We start from the raw sequence: 12116 nt of genomic DNA, 5'->3' as shown, positions 1-12116 counted from the left end.
TCGTTCAAGTGACATTCAGGTGCCTTCAGGTGACATTCAAGTGACCTTCAGGTATCGTTCAGGTGGGTTCAGGTGACGTTCAGGTGCGATCAGGTGACGCTCAGGTGACGTTCAGGTGACGTTCAGGTGCGTTCAGGTGACGTTCAGGTGCGTTCAGGTGCGTTCAGGTGACGTTCAGGTGCGTTCAGGTGCTTTCAGGTGACGTTCAGGTGCATTCAGGTGACGTTCAGGTGCGTTCAGGTGACGTTCAGGTGCGTTCAGGTGACGTTCAGGTGCATTCAGTGACGTTCAGGTGCGTTCAGGTGACGTTCAGGTGACGCTCAGGTGACGTTCAGGTGCGTTCAGGTGACGTTCAGGTGCGTTCAGGTGAGGTTCAGGTGCGTTCAGGTGCGTTCAGTTGACGTTCAGGTGCATTCAGGTGACGCTCAGGTGACGTTCAGGTGCGTTCAGGTGACGTTCAGGTGCGTTCAGGTGACGTTCAGGTGCGTTCAGGTGACGTTCAGGTGCGTTCAGGTGCGTTCAGGTGATGTTCAGGTGCGTTCAGGTGACGTTCAGGTGCGTTCAGGTGACGTTCAGGTGCGTTCAGGTGACGCTCAGGTGACGTTCAGGTGCGTTCAGGTGACGTTCAGGTGCGTTCAGGTGACGTTCAGGTGACGTTCAGGTGCGTTCAGGTGCGTTCAGGTGACGTTCAGGTGCGTTCAGGTGACGTTCAGGTGCGTTCCGGTGACGTTCAAGTGACGTTCAGGTGCGTTCAGGTGACGTTCAGGTGCGTTCAGGTGCGTTCAGGTGACGTTCAGGTGACGTTCAGGTGCGTTCAGGTGCGTTCAGGTGCGTTCAGGTGACGTTCAGGTGCGTTCAGGTGACGTTCAGGTGCGTTCCGGTGACGTTCAAGTGACGTTCAGGTGCGTTCAGGTGACGTTCAGGTGCGTTCAGGTGACGTTCAGGTGCGTTCAGGTGCGTTCAGGTGACGTTCAGGTGCGTTCAGGTGCATTCAGGTGACATTCAGGTGCATTCAGGTGATGTTCAGGTGCGTTCAGGTGACTTTCAGGTGACGTTCAGGTGCGTTCTGGTGACGCTCAAGTGACGTTCAGGTGCGTTCAGGTGACATTCAGGTGCGTTCAGGTGACGTTCAGGTGCGTTCAGGTGACGTTCAGGTGCGTTCAGGTGACGCTCAGGTGACGTTCAGGTGCGTTCAGGTGACGTTCAGGTGCGTTCAGGTGACGTTCAGGTGACGTTCAGGTGCGTTCAGGTGCGTTCAGGTGATGTTCAGGTGCATTCAGGTGATGTTCAGGTGCGTTCAGGTGACTTTCAGGTGCGTTCAGGTGACGTTCAGGTGCGTTCCGGTGACGTTCAAGTGACGTTCAAGTGACGTTCAGGTGCGTTCAGGTGACATTCAGGTGCGTTCAGGTGACGTTCAGGTGCGTTCAGGTGATGTTCAGGTGCGTTCAGGTGACGTTCAGGTGCTTTCAGGTGACGTTCAGGTGCATTCAGGTGACATTCAAGTGACCTTCAGGTATCTTTCAGGTGAAGTTCAGGTGATGTTCAGGTGCGTTCAGGTGACATTCAAGTGACGTTCATGTGGATTCAGGTGTTCAGAAAGCTCTCCAGGTGTTCTAAACTTTTCCCAAACATTAGTTTTTATTTCTTTTCTCCACTGTTTGTTTCGGGGCGTCATTGTGGTTCCCAGTGTTTCCAGTTGTCCTGCATCGGTGCCAGGACGGCGGTCCAGTTCAAGCTGCTCGTGTTTAAACAGAAACAGCTCCGTATTTATCCTGCGGCGCTGTGGAGGAGGCTAATGTAAACCAGCTAGTAGAGGGAGCTGTGCGTACCTGGCCCGGCCGGCTGTTTCCACTCAGCTGCTGCCTGTTTATTTGGGTTTTCACGCCGCGGCGATGGAGCTTCAGGTGGAGAAACGTCCGAGTTGCAGAGGCGCTCTGAACACAACTGAGTTTCATCATCCTCAGGGTGAAACGGGTCGGGTCAGGAAAATGTTCTGGATGTTTCCTCCAGTCCAAACCTCAACCCCGCCCTGAAAGCAAACAGCAGAAACCCAAAACCACCAAGACCAAATTAACACTGCAACACCAAACCGGGTTCAGGACGCAGAGTCAGAGCGCAGCCGGGCCAGGCAGAACCACAGACCAGGTCCAATAAATTCCCAAGAAATCCTGGAAGGAGGAAGAGCAACAGAGAGGAAACTGATGAAAACACGCAGAACCAAAGACGAGAAGGAAAATAAACAAAAAACCCAAAATGATCTCCCGCTAATGGAACACAGAACCAACAGAACCAAACCGTTCAGAACCAAGAGAAACCCAAACCACCGTGAAACCAAAGTCACCCAGTCTGTGTCAATCCTCTGGTTCAGTGAGACAGATGATTCTGTCTAAGCCATACCAGTCCAAACGGTCCTGCTGGACCTGCTGCTGGTTCCTGCTTCCTGACTCGCAGAACTTCCAGAACCGGGTCAGGTGGAGTCGTACCTGTGCAGAGATCAAACGTCCCCCACTCGGCTCTAGGCAGCTGGAAGTCATTACCCCACTGCTCTCTGCCCAGGGCGGCATCCGACCAGGGTACGAACCGTGGAATATAAGGCTGTACGTCTCTGTGATGCTGCTATCATGCCCACCAAACCAGTTCAATCCCCTTTAACCCGACTACAGTCCATTTGCTATAAAGTCTGGTTTTGGTGTGAATGCCAGTTGACCTCTGACCTCTGGTCCTCCAAACCACGGTCTGGGTTCGGTTGAAGTGAACTCTGGTTTGGTTTGAATGTGAATGCCAACAGGACCAGAGAATGTTCCAAAAGTAGGAAGTGGACAACAGCGCAGGGCATTCTGGGAAAATATGAGCAAAGCTAGCCTGTTAGCCTAGCACTTGCAGCAGAAATGGCTCCTGGTGTTTAACCAAAGACTAAAGAGAAATCCTCCATTCTCTAAAATCTGACACCTCCATCTTGTTTCCTTTGGTGAAGCATCTTTGTGTCATTTCCTTCGGTACATTCAGGGGAAAAGTTAAAGCTTCGACATGGTGGGAAAGTTGATCATTCCTAGTTCTGAATCCAACAGGATTTCCCCTCGTTCTTCTGGAGGAAAGTTGTCATTAGTTTTCAGACAAAACATTTTCTTCCAGCAGCCATAAAAAGTAAAACAATAGAAACGCACTGTTTTGTTTTCATCAATGTTTTTCCAGAGGTTGGATGACAAATGAGGCTCAGCAGCCATTATTCGCTCAGACAAATAAAACTAGATCAAAACTGATAATGTCACATGACCTTCTGAAAAAACACAACTTTAATTTCTGATCAATAATATCTGCTGTAGGAAGCTTGTTGCAGTTGTATTTACTAACCAACTCCTGTTAGCACAACTGCAACAGATGGATGGATGGATGGATGGATGGATGGATGGATGGATGGATGGACAGTTGGATGGATGGTTGGTTAGATGGATGGATGGATGGACAGTTGGATGGATGGTTGGTTAGATGGATGGATGGATGGATGGATGGATGGATGGTTGCTTGGATGGATGGTTGGATGGATGGATAATTGGATGGATGGATGGATGGATGGATGGATGGATGGATGGATGGATGGATGGATGGATGGTTGGATGGATGGATGGATGATGGATGGATGGTTGGTTGGATGGATGGTTGGATGGATGGATGGTTGGATGGATGGTTGGATGGATGGATGATGGATGGATGGTTGGTTGGATGGATGGTTGGACAGTTGGATGGATGGATGGATGGATGGATGGATGGTTGCTTGGATGGATGGTTGGATGGATGGATAATTGGATGGATGGATGGATGGATGATGGATGGATGGATGGATGGTTGGTTGGATGGATGGATGGATGGTTGGATGGATGGATGGATGGATGGATGGATGATGGATGGTTGGTTGGATGGATGGTTGGATGGATGGATGGTTGGATGGATGGATGGATGGATGATGGATGGTTGGATGGATGGTTGGATGGATAGATGGATGGTTGGATGGATGGATGATGGATGGATGGTTGGTTGGATGGATGGTTGGATGGATAGTTGGATGGATGGATGGATGGATGATGGATGGATGGTTGGTTGGATGGATGGTTGGATGGATAGTTGGATGGATGGATGGATGGATGATGGATGGATGGATGGTTGGATGGATAGTTGGATGGATGGATGGATGGATGATGGATGGATGGTTGGTTGGATGGATGGTTGGATGGATAGTTGGTTGGATGGATGGTTGGATGGATAGTTGGATGGATGGATGGATGGATGATGGATGGATGGTTGGTTGGATGGATGGTTGGATGGATAGTTGGTTGGATGGATGGATGGATGGATGATGGATGGATGGATGGATGGTTGGTTGGATGGATGGTTGGTTGGATAAGGGAATTCGCCAACATGCTGGAGGTTCTTCCTGGTTGGTGTTCTGGGTCTCTGCCAATCAAAATTCAGAATGAAACCCAGACTGGTTCTACTGGGCCGCCTTCAGCTTCACAACCAGAAATGGGCCAGGAAACAGCTTCAGGTGACCAGATGCTGATCCCGCTCCGACCTCTGAGTCGGAGCGGGATCCAGTTTAATCAGAACCAGGTTATTTCTGGACTTTTATTGTGAGTCTGTTCCTGACCAGTCTCCGGTTGCACCCGGAGGTTCTGGACCAGAACCGTTTGGAAAACAACAACGTTATCACATGAAAGATGGACATCATGTTTGTGACTCAGGAAGTAGATAAATTCTGGTTCCGACATGCGGCTCTGAGCCAAGCCGCTGTCTGACCCGATCCAGCCGGAACCGAAGCAGAGCCCGACTCAGAACCTGCAGAGTCGGAGGATTTGAAGAGTAAACAGGAAGCTCTTCATCATCGTTTGATTACTCTGGACGCCACGGAGCAGTAAACGCCCCGCGCTACGAGGAGGTCAGCGAACGCCTCACAGCAAAAAGCACTTCCTCTCACTTTATGGTAAACCGTCTCCATGGAAACAGGCAGGATGTGATTGGACCGAACCGGGTCAGCTGTTCCTAACCTCAGAATAAAACCTAAAGTTCATCAGTTACGATCAGGTCTGCGGTGATTGATCAGGTCTCTAGTTATTGATCGGGTCTGCGGTGATTGATCAGGACTCTAGTTATTGATCGGGTCTGCGGTGATTGATCAGGTTTCTAGTTATTGATCGGGTCTGCGGTGATTGATCAGGACTCCAGGCGTCTCTCAGGTTGAGACCAGGATCAGCTTCAGCCTGAACTTCCCTTCGTTCCTCTTCAGCTTCCTGTTTCTGTCTGAGTTTGTTCTGCTGCTCCGTGAGAAGAACGGCGATCTCTTCATGTTTGGAACAAAACAAGCCGATAAAAACAGTGGGGTCATCTCACCGCCACGACTTTTCACATCCTGCCTCAGGAACTGAAAATCATCAGTCTGTTGTCATGGGAACCAGGTATCAGCGAGCGTTTCCGTGTGATACGCTGGATTGAACTCAATCCATCGGGCCTCATCCCATCCTGCCGGTCCGATCCGTGGACGGATGCTCTGACTGCAACTAGTTACACATTAAATATTTCAAACCACAAACTAAAGGCTGCCAGGAACAAACTCCTCACTTTTAAAGCTTTGACTTATGAAATAGAATAACATGAAATACATTTCAAAAGTGAAACGCATTTAGAATTATTACGCAAAGTGTCTTTTTTAAGCCTTAAAAAAGACTCAGAAGATCAGAACATTGCATCAGTTTAATATAAATTCTATTTTAAACAAACATAATTTTTGAATTTAACAATTGGACCAGGCTCTTTGTGGCATGGCGTCCCGCCTAGACAAGTTAATTCAGCCTGAACACCTGCAGAGCCAGGAGACTGAAAGAAATACTTCTGATGATCAATCAGTTCAAGCTTCACACAGCAGGATAGTTTTTATTCTCACCTTACTGTTTGACACTTGGCTGCTATGGTAACCAGGTGAGGACTGCAGTGTTCATGGTCTTCACCTGGGCCTTAACATCAGCTTTAGATGTTTGTGAGAAATTTATTAACAAATATTAAACTGGTAAGGCAAATTTACAAAATATTTAATATTAAAAACATTTTTTACATTTATTTTAAAATATATTTATGTTAATGTCAAATAAACTCCTGAATTTTTATTTTATTTTTTTACATATATAGCTTTCTTGCCTTTTTTTTTTATGTTTAAATTTAAATGTCTATTTTTTTATGGATGTTTCTGCGTCATTAACGCGCCTTGGCGCCCCCTGCTGGCCAAAGCGGCTCGTCGCGTCCTGTTTTACGGCACAGCCTGCCTGTTTACGGCCATCCACCAACATGGCGGCAGCGGCACCGGTGGATTCTCCGGAGAGCAGAGACAGTTCGGCACCGGGAGCGGACGGAGGTTCGAGTCCGGGTCCAGTTCCAGACTCCCCGGTGTGTCTCATCTTGCTGGGCATGGCGGGGTCCGGAAAGACCACCTTTGTCCAGGTGAGGCAGCGCGTGACAGCTCCGCATCCACGCGTGAACCTCTGAGCAGCACAGGCTGGGTTTCCAACCGGTTCCGCCTGGGAACGGGTCCAGAATGAGAGAACGGGTCCAACTGATTCGGGTTCTGCTCAGAGAGTCGCGTTGGACCCTGTGACGCTCTGCTTCTGGTTTCCAGGTTCGGTTTGGTTCTGATGGACTCATAGAAGAGCTGCACTGAGTTCTGTAGAACCACCAGAACCTCCGCAGCTCCTGCATCAGGGTTGGGCAGCCCTGATGACCTGCAGCTCTTGGGTGTCTCTCTGGTCCAACAGGCCAGAATCTCCTTAGTCCAGTCCGGTTCTCCAGAATCCTGCTAATGACGTCATTATTTGACTCAGGTGTGTTGAAGTGGAGACGCATCTAAAAGCTGCAGGAGGCGCTGCAGGCCTGGAGTCGCTCAGGCCTGTTCTGCATCCTGCTCGTTTTCAGAACAGGTTCTGATCTCAACCAGCTGCTGACCAGGTCACCGGGTCACCGGGTTACCAGGTCACCGGGTCACCGGGTTACCAGGTCACCGGGTTACTGGGTCACCGGGTTACCTGGTAACCAGGTCACCGGGTTACCAGCCTGTGTTTGTCCTGCAGAGACTGACGGCTCACCTCCACGCCCAGAACTCGCCTCCTTACGTCATCAACCTGGACCCGGCCGTGCACGAGGTTCCGTTTCCGGCCAACATCGGTGAGTTCTGGTTTCCGGTTCTGCCTGGTTCCGGTTCTGGACGGAGTCCCCTGTCCTCAGCCTGTCCTCTGTCCCTCAGACATCCGGGACACGGTGAACTACAAGGAGGTGATGAAGCAGTACGGACTGGGCCCGAACGGCGGCATCGTCACTGCGCTCAATCTGTTTGCCACGCGCTTCGACCAGGTGACCCGACCCGGTCCAGAGTACCCGTTCTGCTATCGCCTCTAATCGGACCTGGTTCGGTACAAGAACCTCTGATTGGACCTGGATGTGCTAATGAATGGGTTTCTGTGTTCCGGTGTCGTTCAGGTGATGCAGTTCATCGAGAAGAAGCGTCAGAACCACCGGTCGGTACCAGCTGCTCCTGACCCAGAGTACCGGTTCTGCTCTGGTCCAGAACTTGAAGTTCTGCTGCTGATGTCTCTGCAGGTTCGTCCTGATCGACACGCCGGGTCAGATCGAAGTCTTCACCTGGTCGGCGTCAGGAACCATCATCACTGAGGCTCTGGTGGGTTCTGGGTCTGTTGGGTCCTGGTTCTGCCCCGCCCCGGTTCTGACCCAGAGCTGTTTGTGTTCTGCAGGCATCCTCGTTTCCGTGCGTGGTCGTCTACGTGATGGACACGTCCCGCAGCGTCCACCCCGTCACCTTCATGTCCAACATGCTGTACGCCTGCAGGTACCGACCCGGTTCTGGTTCTAGAAAACACTCTGAGCTTTTAAGTTTAGAACCAGAACCAGACGTTCTGGCTCAGATTGTGCTGGAACATTAATCGATTATTGAGATAATCATCAGCTGATTTAGTGATCAGTTAATCCTTAAAGCTGCAGGAACTTTTAGAAAAATGCTTGTAGCATTTATTAAACCATGAGACGTAAAGTGATAAAAGGAAATCAAACTCCTGTTGACCTGCTTTCTGCCAGTTCTAACTAAACAACAGTATGCGCTGTCAATCACACTTGTGTATCTGCTATTCAGACCCTTCCCCAAGCTCTGTCTCATAAACTGACATCATGCTGACGATTGAGAAACATTTTTATAAAGTTGCAGAGTTTTAGTTTAGACTAAAAGAATCCATCTAAAACATTTCAGTTGAAATGTTTTCCTCTTCATCAGTTCATTAGTGAACTAATCCAAATCTTTTTGTGTATTTTAGGCAGTAAAATATTTGATAAGCTGAAGTGGTTGAATAAAAACATCTGCAGTTCTTCATGTGAACCAGCAGAGGGCGCTGCAGGACCAGATTGAACTCATTCCAGAACAGAGCTTGCTTTGGGTTCTGGTTCTGGATCAGATTGGGTTCTGATGGTCTCTTCTCTCTCCTAGCATCCTCTATAAGACCAAGCTGCCCTTCATCGTGGCCATGAACAAGGTCAGCTGCTTCCTGGTTGTTGTTGTGACCTCCTGTTGACCCCATGTTGACCTTTGACCCCTGGCTGCAGACTGACATCATCGAGCACAGCTTCGCCGTGGAGTGGATGCAGGACTTCGAGGCGTTCCAGGACGCTCTGAACCAGGAGACGTCCTACGTCAGCAACCTGACCCGATCCATGAGCCTGGTTCTGGACGAGTTCTACACCAGTCTGCGGGTATGGACCGGACCGGACCCGACCCAGATGGTTCTTTGGGTCTGACTGACGTTTGGGCTGTGTCGGCAGGTGGTGGGCGTTTCCGCGTGACGGGAAGTGGGCTGGACGATCTGTTCACTAAGGTGGAGGAGGCAGCCGAGGAGTACCACAGGTGAGTCAGAACCCGGTCAGAACCTACGCAGGACCAGTTTGTTCTGGTCAGGGTCAGAGGTCGGGTTCTGATAATCTCATCCCCTCAGGGACTACCGGCCGGAGTACGAGCGTCTGCGGCGGCAGCTGGTGAGTTCTGGCTGCGGTTCTGGTCTGTGTGGATTCTGGTTCTGGTTGTGAACAATCCTCCTGTCCACCAGGCGGCGGCGCAAAGCAGGAAGCAGCAGGAGCAGCTGGAGCGCCTCAGGAAGGACCTGGGGGCGGTGGACATGTCTCCTGCCGCGCCAGCAGGTAAGAGTACAGAACTGCCCCACTGGACGGCCCGGTTCTGGTCCGGTTCTGGCCCGGTTCCAACATGCTTCTTCCTGTCGCAGAGGAAGCTGACGAGGCTGGGCCCAGCGACCTCATCATGACCCGCGGTAACCTTGACGACAGCGAGGAAGAGGCAGACGATACGGACGATATCGACCACTCCGGTGAGAAAAAAGCCAGAGCTGAGTATTCCCGACGTTCCCAAACCTTGCTGAACGTCAAGAAGCGTTCCCGACGTTCCCAAATGTTGCGAAGCGTTCCTAAACTTTTCCGTGTTTCTGTCTGTAGCCACTGAGGAGAGCAAAGAGAGCGACGCCTTTGGGAACTTCCTGAAGGAGAGGAAGGAAGTGGTCCAGGTGCGGAACAGGAAGTGCGCCGCACCCGATGCGCCCTGACCAATGACATGGATGGATTTGGAGCAGCTTATTGGCTGCTTCGTCACTGAGAGGAAAACAAGTTTTATTTTTATACCAGAACTTTGTGAATTGACTGAAATAAAGCACAGAGCTGCAGCCTGTGTCCGACACAGTGTTTTATAAATGGAGCCAACACACACGCACACACACGCACACACACGCACGCACACACACACTTTCTGAGATTCCAAGGAGAAAACAGCAGTCTGGTCTCAGCTGCAGGTTCCCCAGAATATTTTTAATAAATGCTGTAAATTTGCCACGTTAAACATTTTAAGTTTTCGAACGCAACAGATCATCCAGCTGCTTGATTCACACAGATACGTTCATCGAAAATGGCTTTTTAAAAAAACACTCGATTCCCGTTTATTAATTGCAGACATATTAATTTTAGTGACTAGAACCATAATTATTGTCTTGATTTTACTGAAAAGCAAATCTTGCATCTCAAATTAAAACTAAACGCAGGAACTGTGGGCTGCAATGTTCTGCTCTGTCTCCATAAAATTTCAATAACATTGTAATATTTTGAGTTAATTATTGAGGACATAAAACATAAAAGGGATAAAGTTTTTAAAAATACTTCCCTTGTGGGCCACATGCTTTTCTGATTTAGTCCCTTATTGTAAAAAGTTTTGACACCGTGTTCCTGTGGGCGATCCGACTGAAGACAGAAAACTCTCGACTCCTGGCAGGATGTTTCTGCAGTCTGAACTTCTTCTCTTCGTGCTGGCAGCTGCGCAGCGTGGGGGCGTGCGCGCGCGCTGCGTGCGCGTTATGTGTGCTGAGTGCAGTGAGTCAGCGGCTCGCCTCCGCCATGCTGCCGGATCTCAGCCCGGCGCGTGGGCCCCAGCGGCACGGCAGATGGCCGTGGGCGGACCGGCTGCTTTCATTCAGAGCTTCAGCATGAATGGAAGGTTCTGGATCAGAACCGTGGGCCCACTCCTGCAGGAACATCACAAGCATTAAGCCTCGTCAAATCCTGAGAGAACAAGTCAGACTGCACACTGAAGAACCAGTTTAACCAGAACCAGTTTAACCAGAACCAGTTTAACCAGTACCAGTTTAACCAGAACCAGTTTAACCAGAACCAGTTTAACCAGTACCAGTTTAACCAGAACCAGTTTAACCAGAACCAGTTTAACCAGTACCTCCGGTGCTCGTGGGTTAGTGTTCTGCATCCAGCACTGACTCTCGGGCGGTTCTGAAATCAGCCTCACTGTGTTGATGCTCCTTCACTGCATATTTTGCTGCATTAAAAATGCTTTTCTGAAAATATCACTACTATGTTGTAATTTATTTCATGTTTTAAACGTTTCCAACAGGAATCCGTCGTTCTGGACGCCCAACCTGCCCTGCATTTATTCTTCTGTATGATATTTCACAATAAACAAGGCCTATTACTACATAAAACAAGTTTAAATAAAAAGTGATGCCCTGATCAGATCACCATCACAAACTTAACATTTAATATAACATACAGATATTATGTTTTATATCTGTATGTTCAGTTCATTTCTGACTGAAATACATGATTTTAAGTTAATCTGTTTTGAAAGACTAAAATGTCCTCCACATGGAAGACCTCTGCTTCTTAACAGTTCTGCACAAAAAGGAAATAAAAGAACAACTGAATAGTCAAAAATCCCAAAATGATACATTTAGTTGATTATGTAATTTATTTATTACATAATTTGGGATGTAATCCCAGCATGAATGGAAGGTTCTGGATCAGAACCGTGGGCCTACTCCTGCAGGAACATCACAAGCATTAAGCCTCGTCAAATCCTGAGAGAACAAGTCAGACTGCACACTGAAGAACCAGTTTAACCAGAACCAGTTTAACCAGAACCAGTTTAACCAGAACTTCCAGTGATTTGAATTTATTAATTCAAATCAATAAAGTATTTGATTGATTGGAATTAATCAGTGTTGAAATTAGTAATTGCATTAATAAACATAAAATGTGAGCAGAAACGGTACCTGCAGCCAGGTGAGCATGTGCAGCTGCAGCGCCGCGCGGTGACCAGCAGGGGCGCCGTGGAGGCGCTGTGGGAGGTTTCATCCGTGGAAGGAGAGTGAGTCACCGGCTGCCTTCAGCCCACGCGGCCGGCGGCGGCCTCCGCTCAGCGGGCCGCGGACACGACCAGAACCACGGAGCGTCACGACACGAACAGAACCACGGAACCAGTCGGAGCTGCTGCATGGTTCTGGTTCTGAACCAGATCAGAAACGGTCTGCTGCATGGTTCTGGTTCTGAACCGGATCAGAACCGGTCTGCTACATGGTTCTGGTTCTGAACTGGTTCTGAACCGGATCAGAACCGGTCTGCTGCCTTGTTTTGGTTCTGAACCGGATCAGAACCGGTCTGCTGCATGGTTCTGAACCGGATCAGAACCGGTCTGCTGCCTGGTTCTGATCCCGGTGATGAGGACTGAACCTCCAGAA

At 49.4% G+C, this 12116-nt stretch overlaps 1 protein-coding gene across 1 annotated transcript; it reads left to right on the top strand.

Annotated features, from left to right (window-relative positions):
• Positions 1-6322: 6322 nt before the first annotated feature.
• LOC129355512 (GPN-loop GTPase 1-like) lies at positions 6323-9807 on the top strand. The gene is given in 14 exon segments (XM_055025111.1): positions 6323-6483; positions 7107-7200; positions 7280-7386; positions 7513-7550; positions 7633-7711; positions 7785-7879; positions 8528-8573; positions 8644-8790; positions 8860-8872; positions 8875-8941; positions 9030-9069; positions 9141-9231; positions 9315-9416; positions 9541-9807. Coding segments are annotated over 14 exon segments (1179 nt in total). The 5' UTR covers positions 6323-6330; the 3' UTR covers positions 9648-9807.
• Positions 9808-12116: the final 2309 nt, after the last annotated feature.

The sequence above is a fragment of the Poeciliopsis prolifica genome, unplaced genomic scaffold, assembly GCF_027474105.1.
Source record: "Poeciliopsis prolifica strain line A6 unplaced genomic scaffold, Auburn_PproV2 SCAFFOLD137, whole genome shotgun sequence".
Lineage (NCBI taxonomy): Eukaryota > Metazoa > Chordata > Actinopteri > Cyprinodontiformes > Poeciliidae > Poeciliopsis > Poeciliopsis prolifica.
Note: the sequence above shows the minus strand (reverse complement) of the source record. Positions and strands in the feature narration are given on the sequence as shown.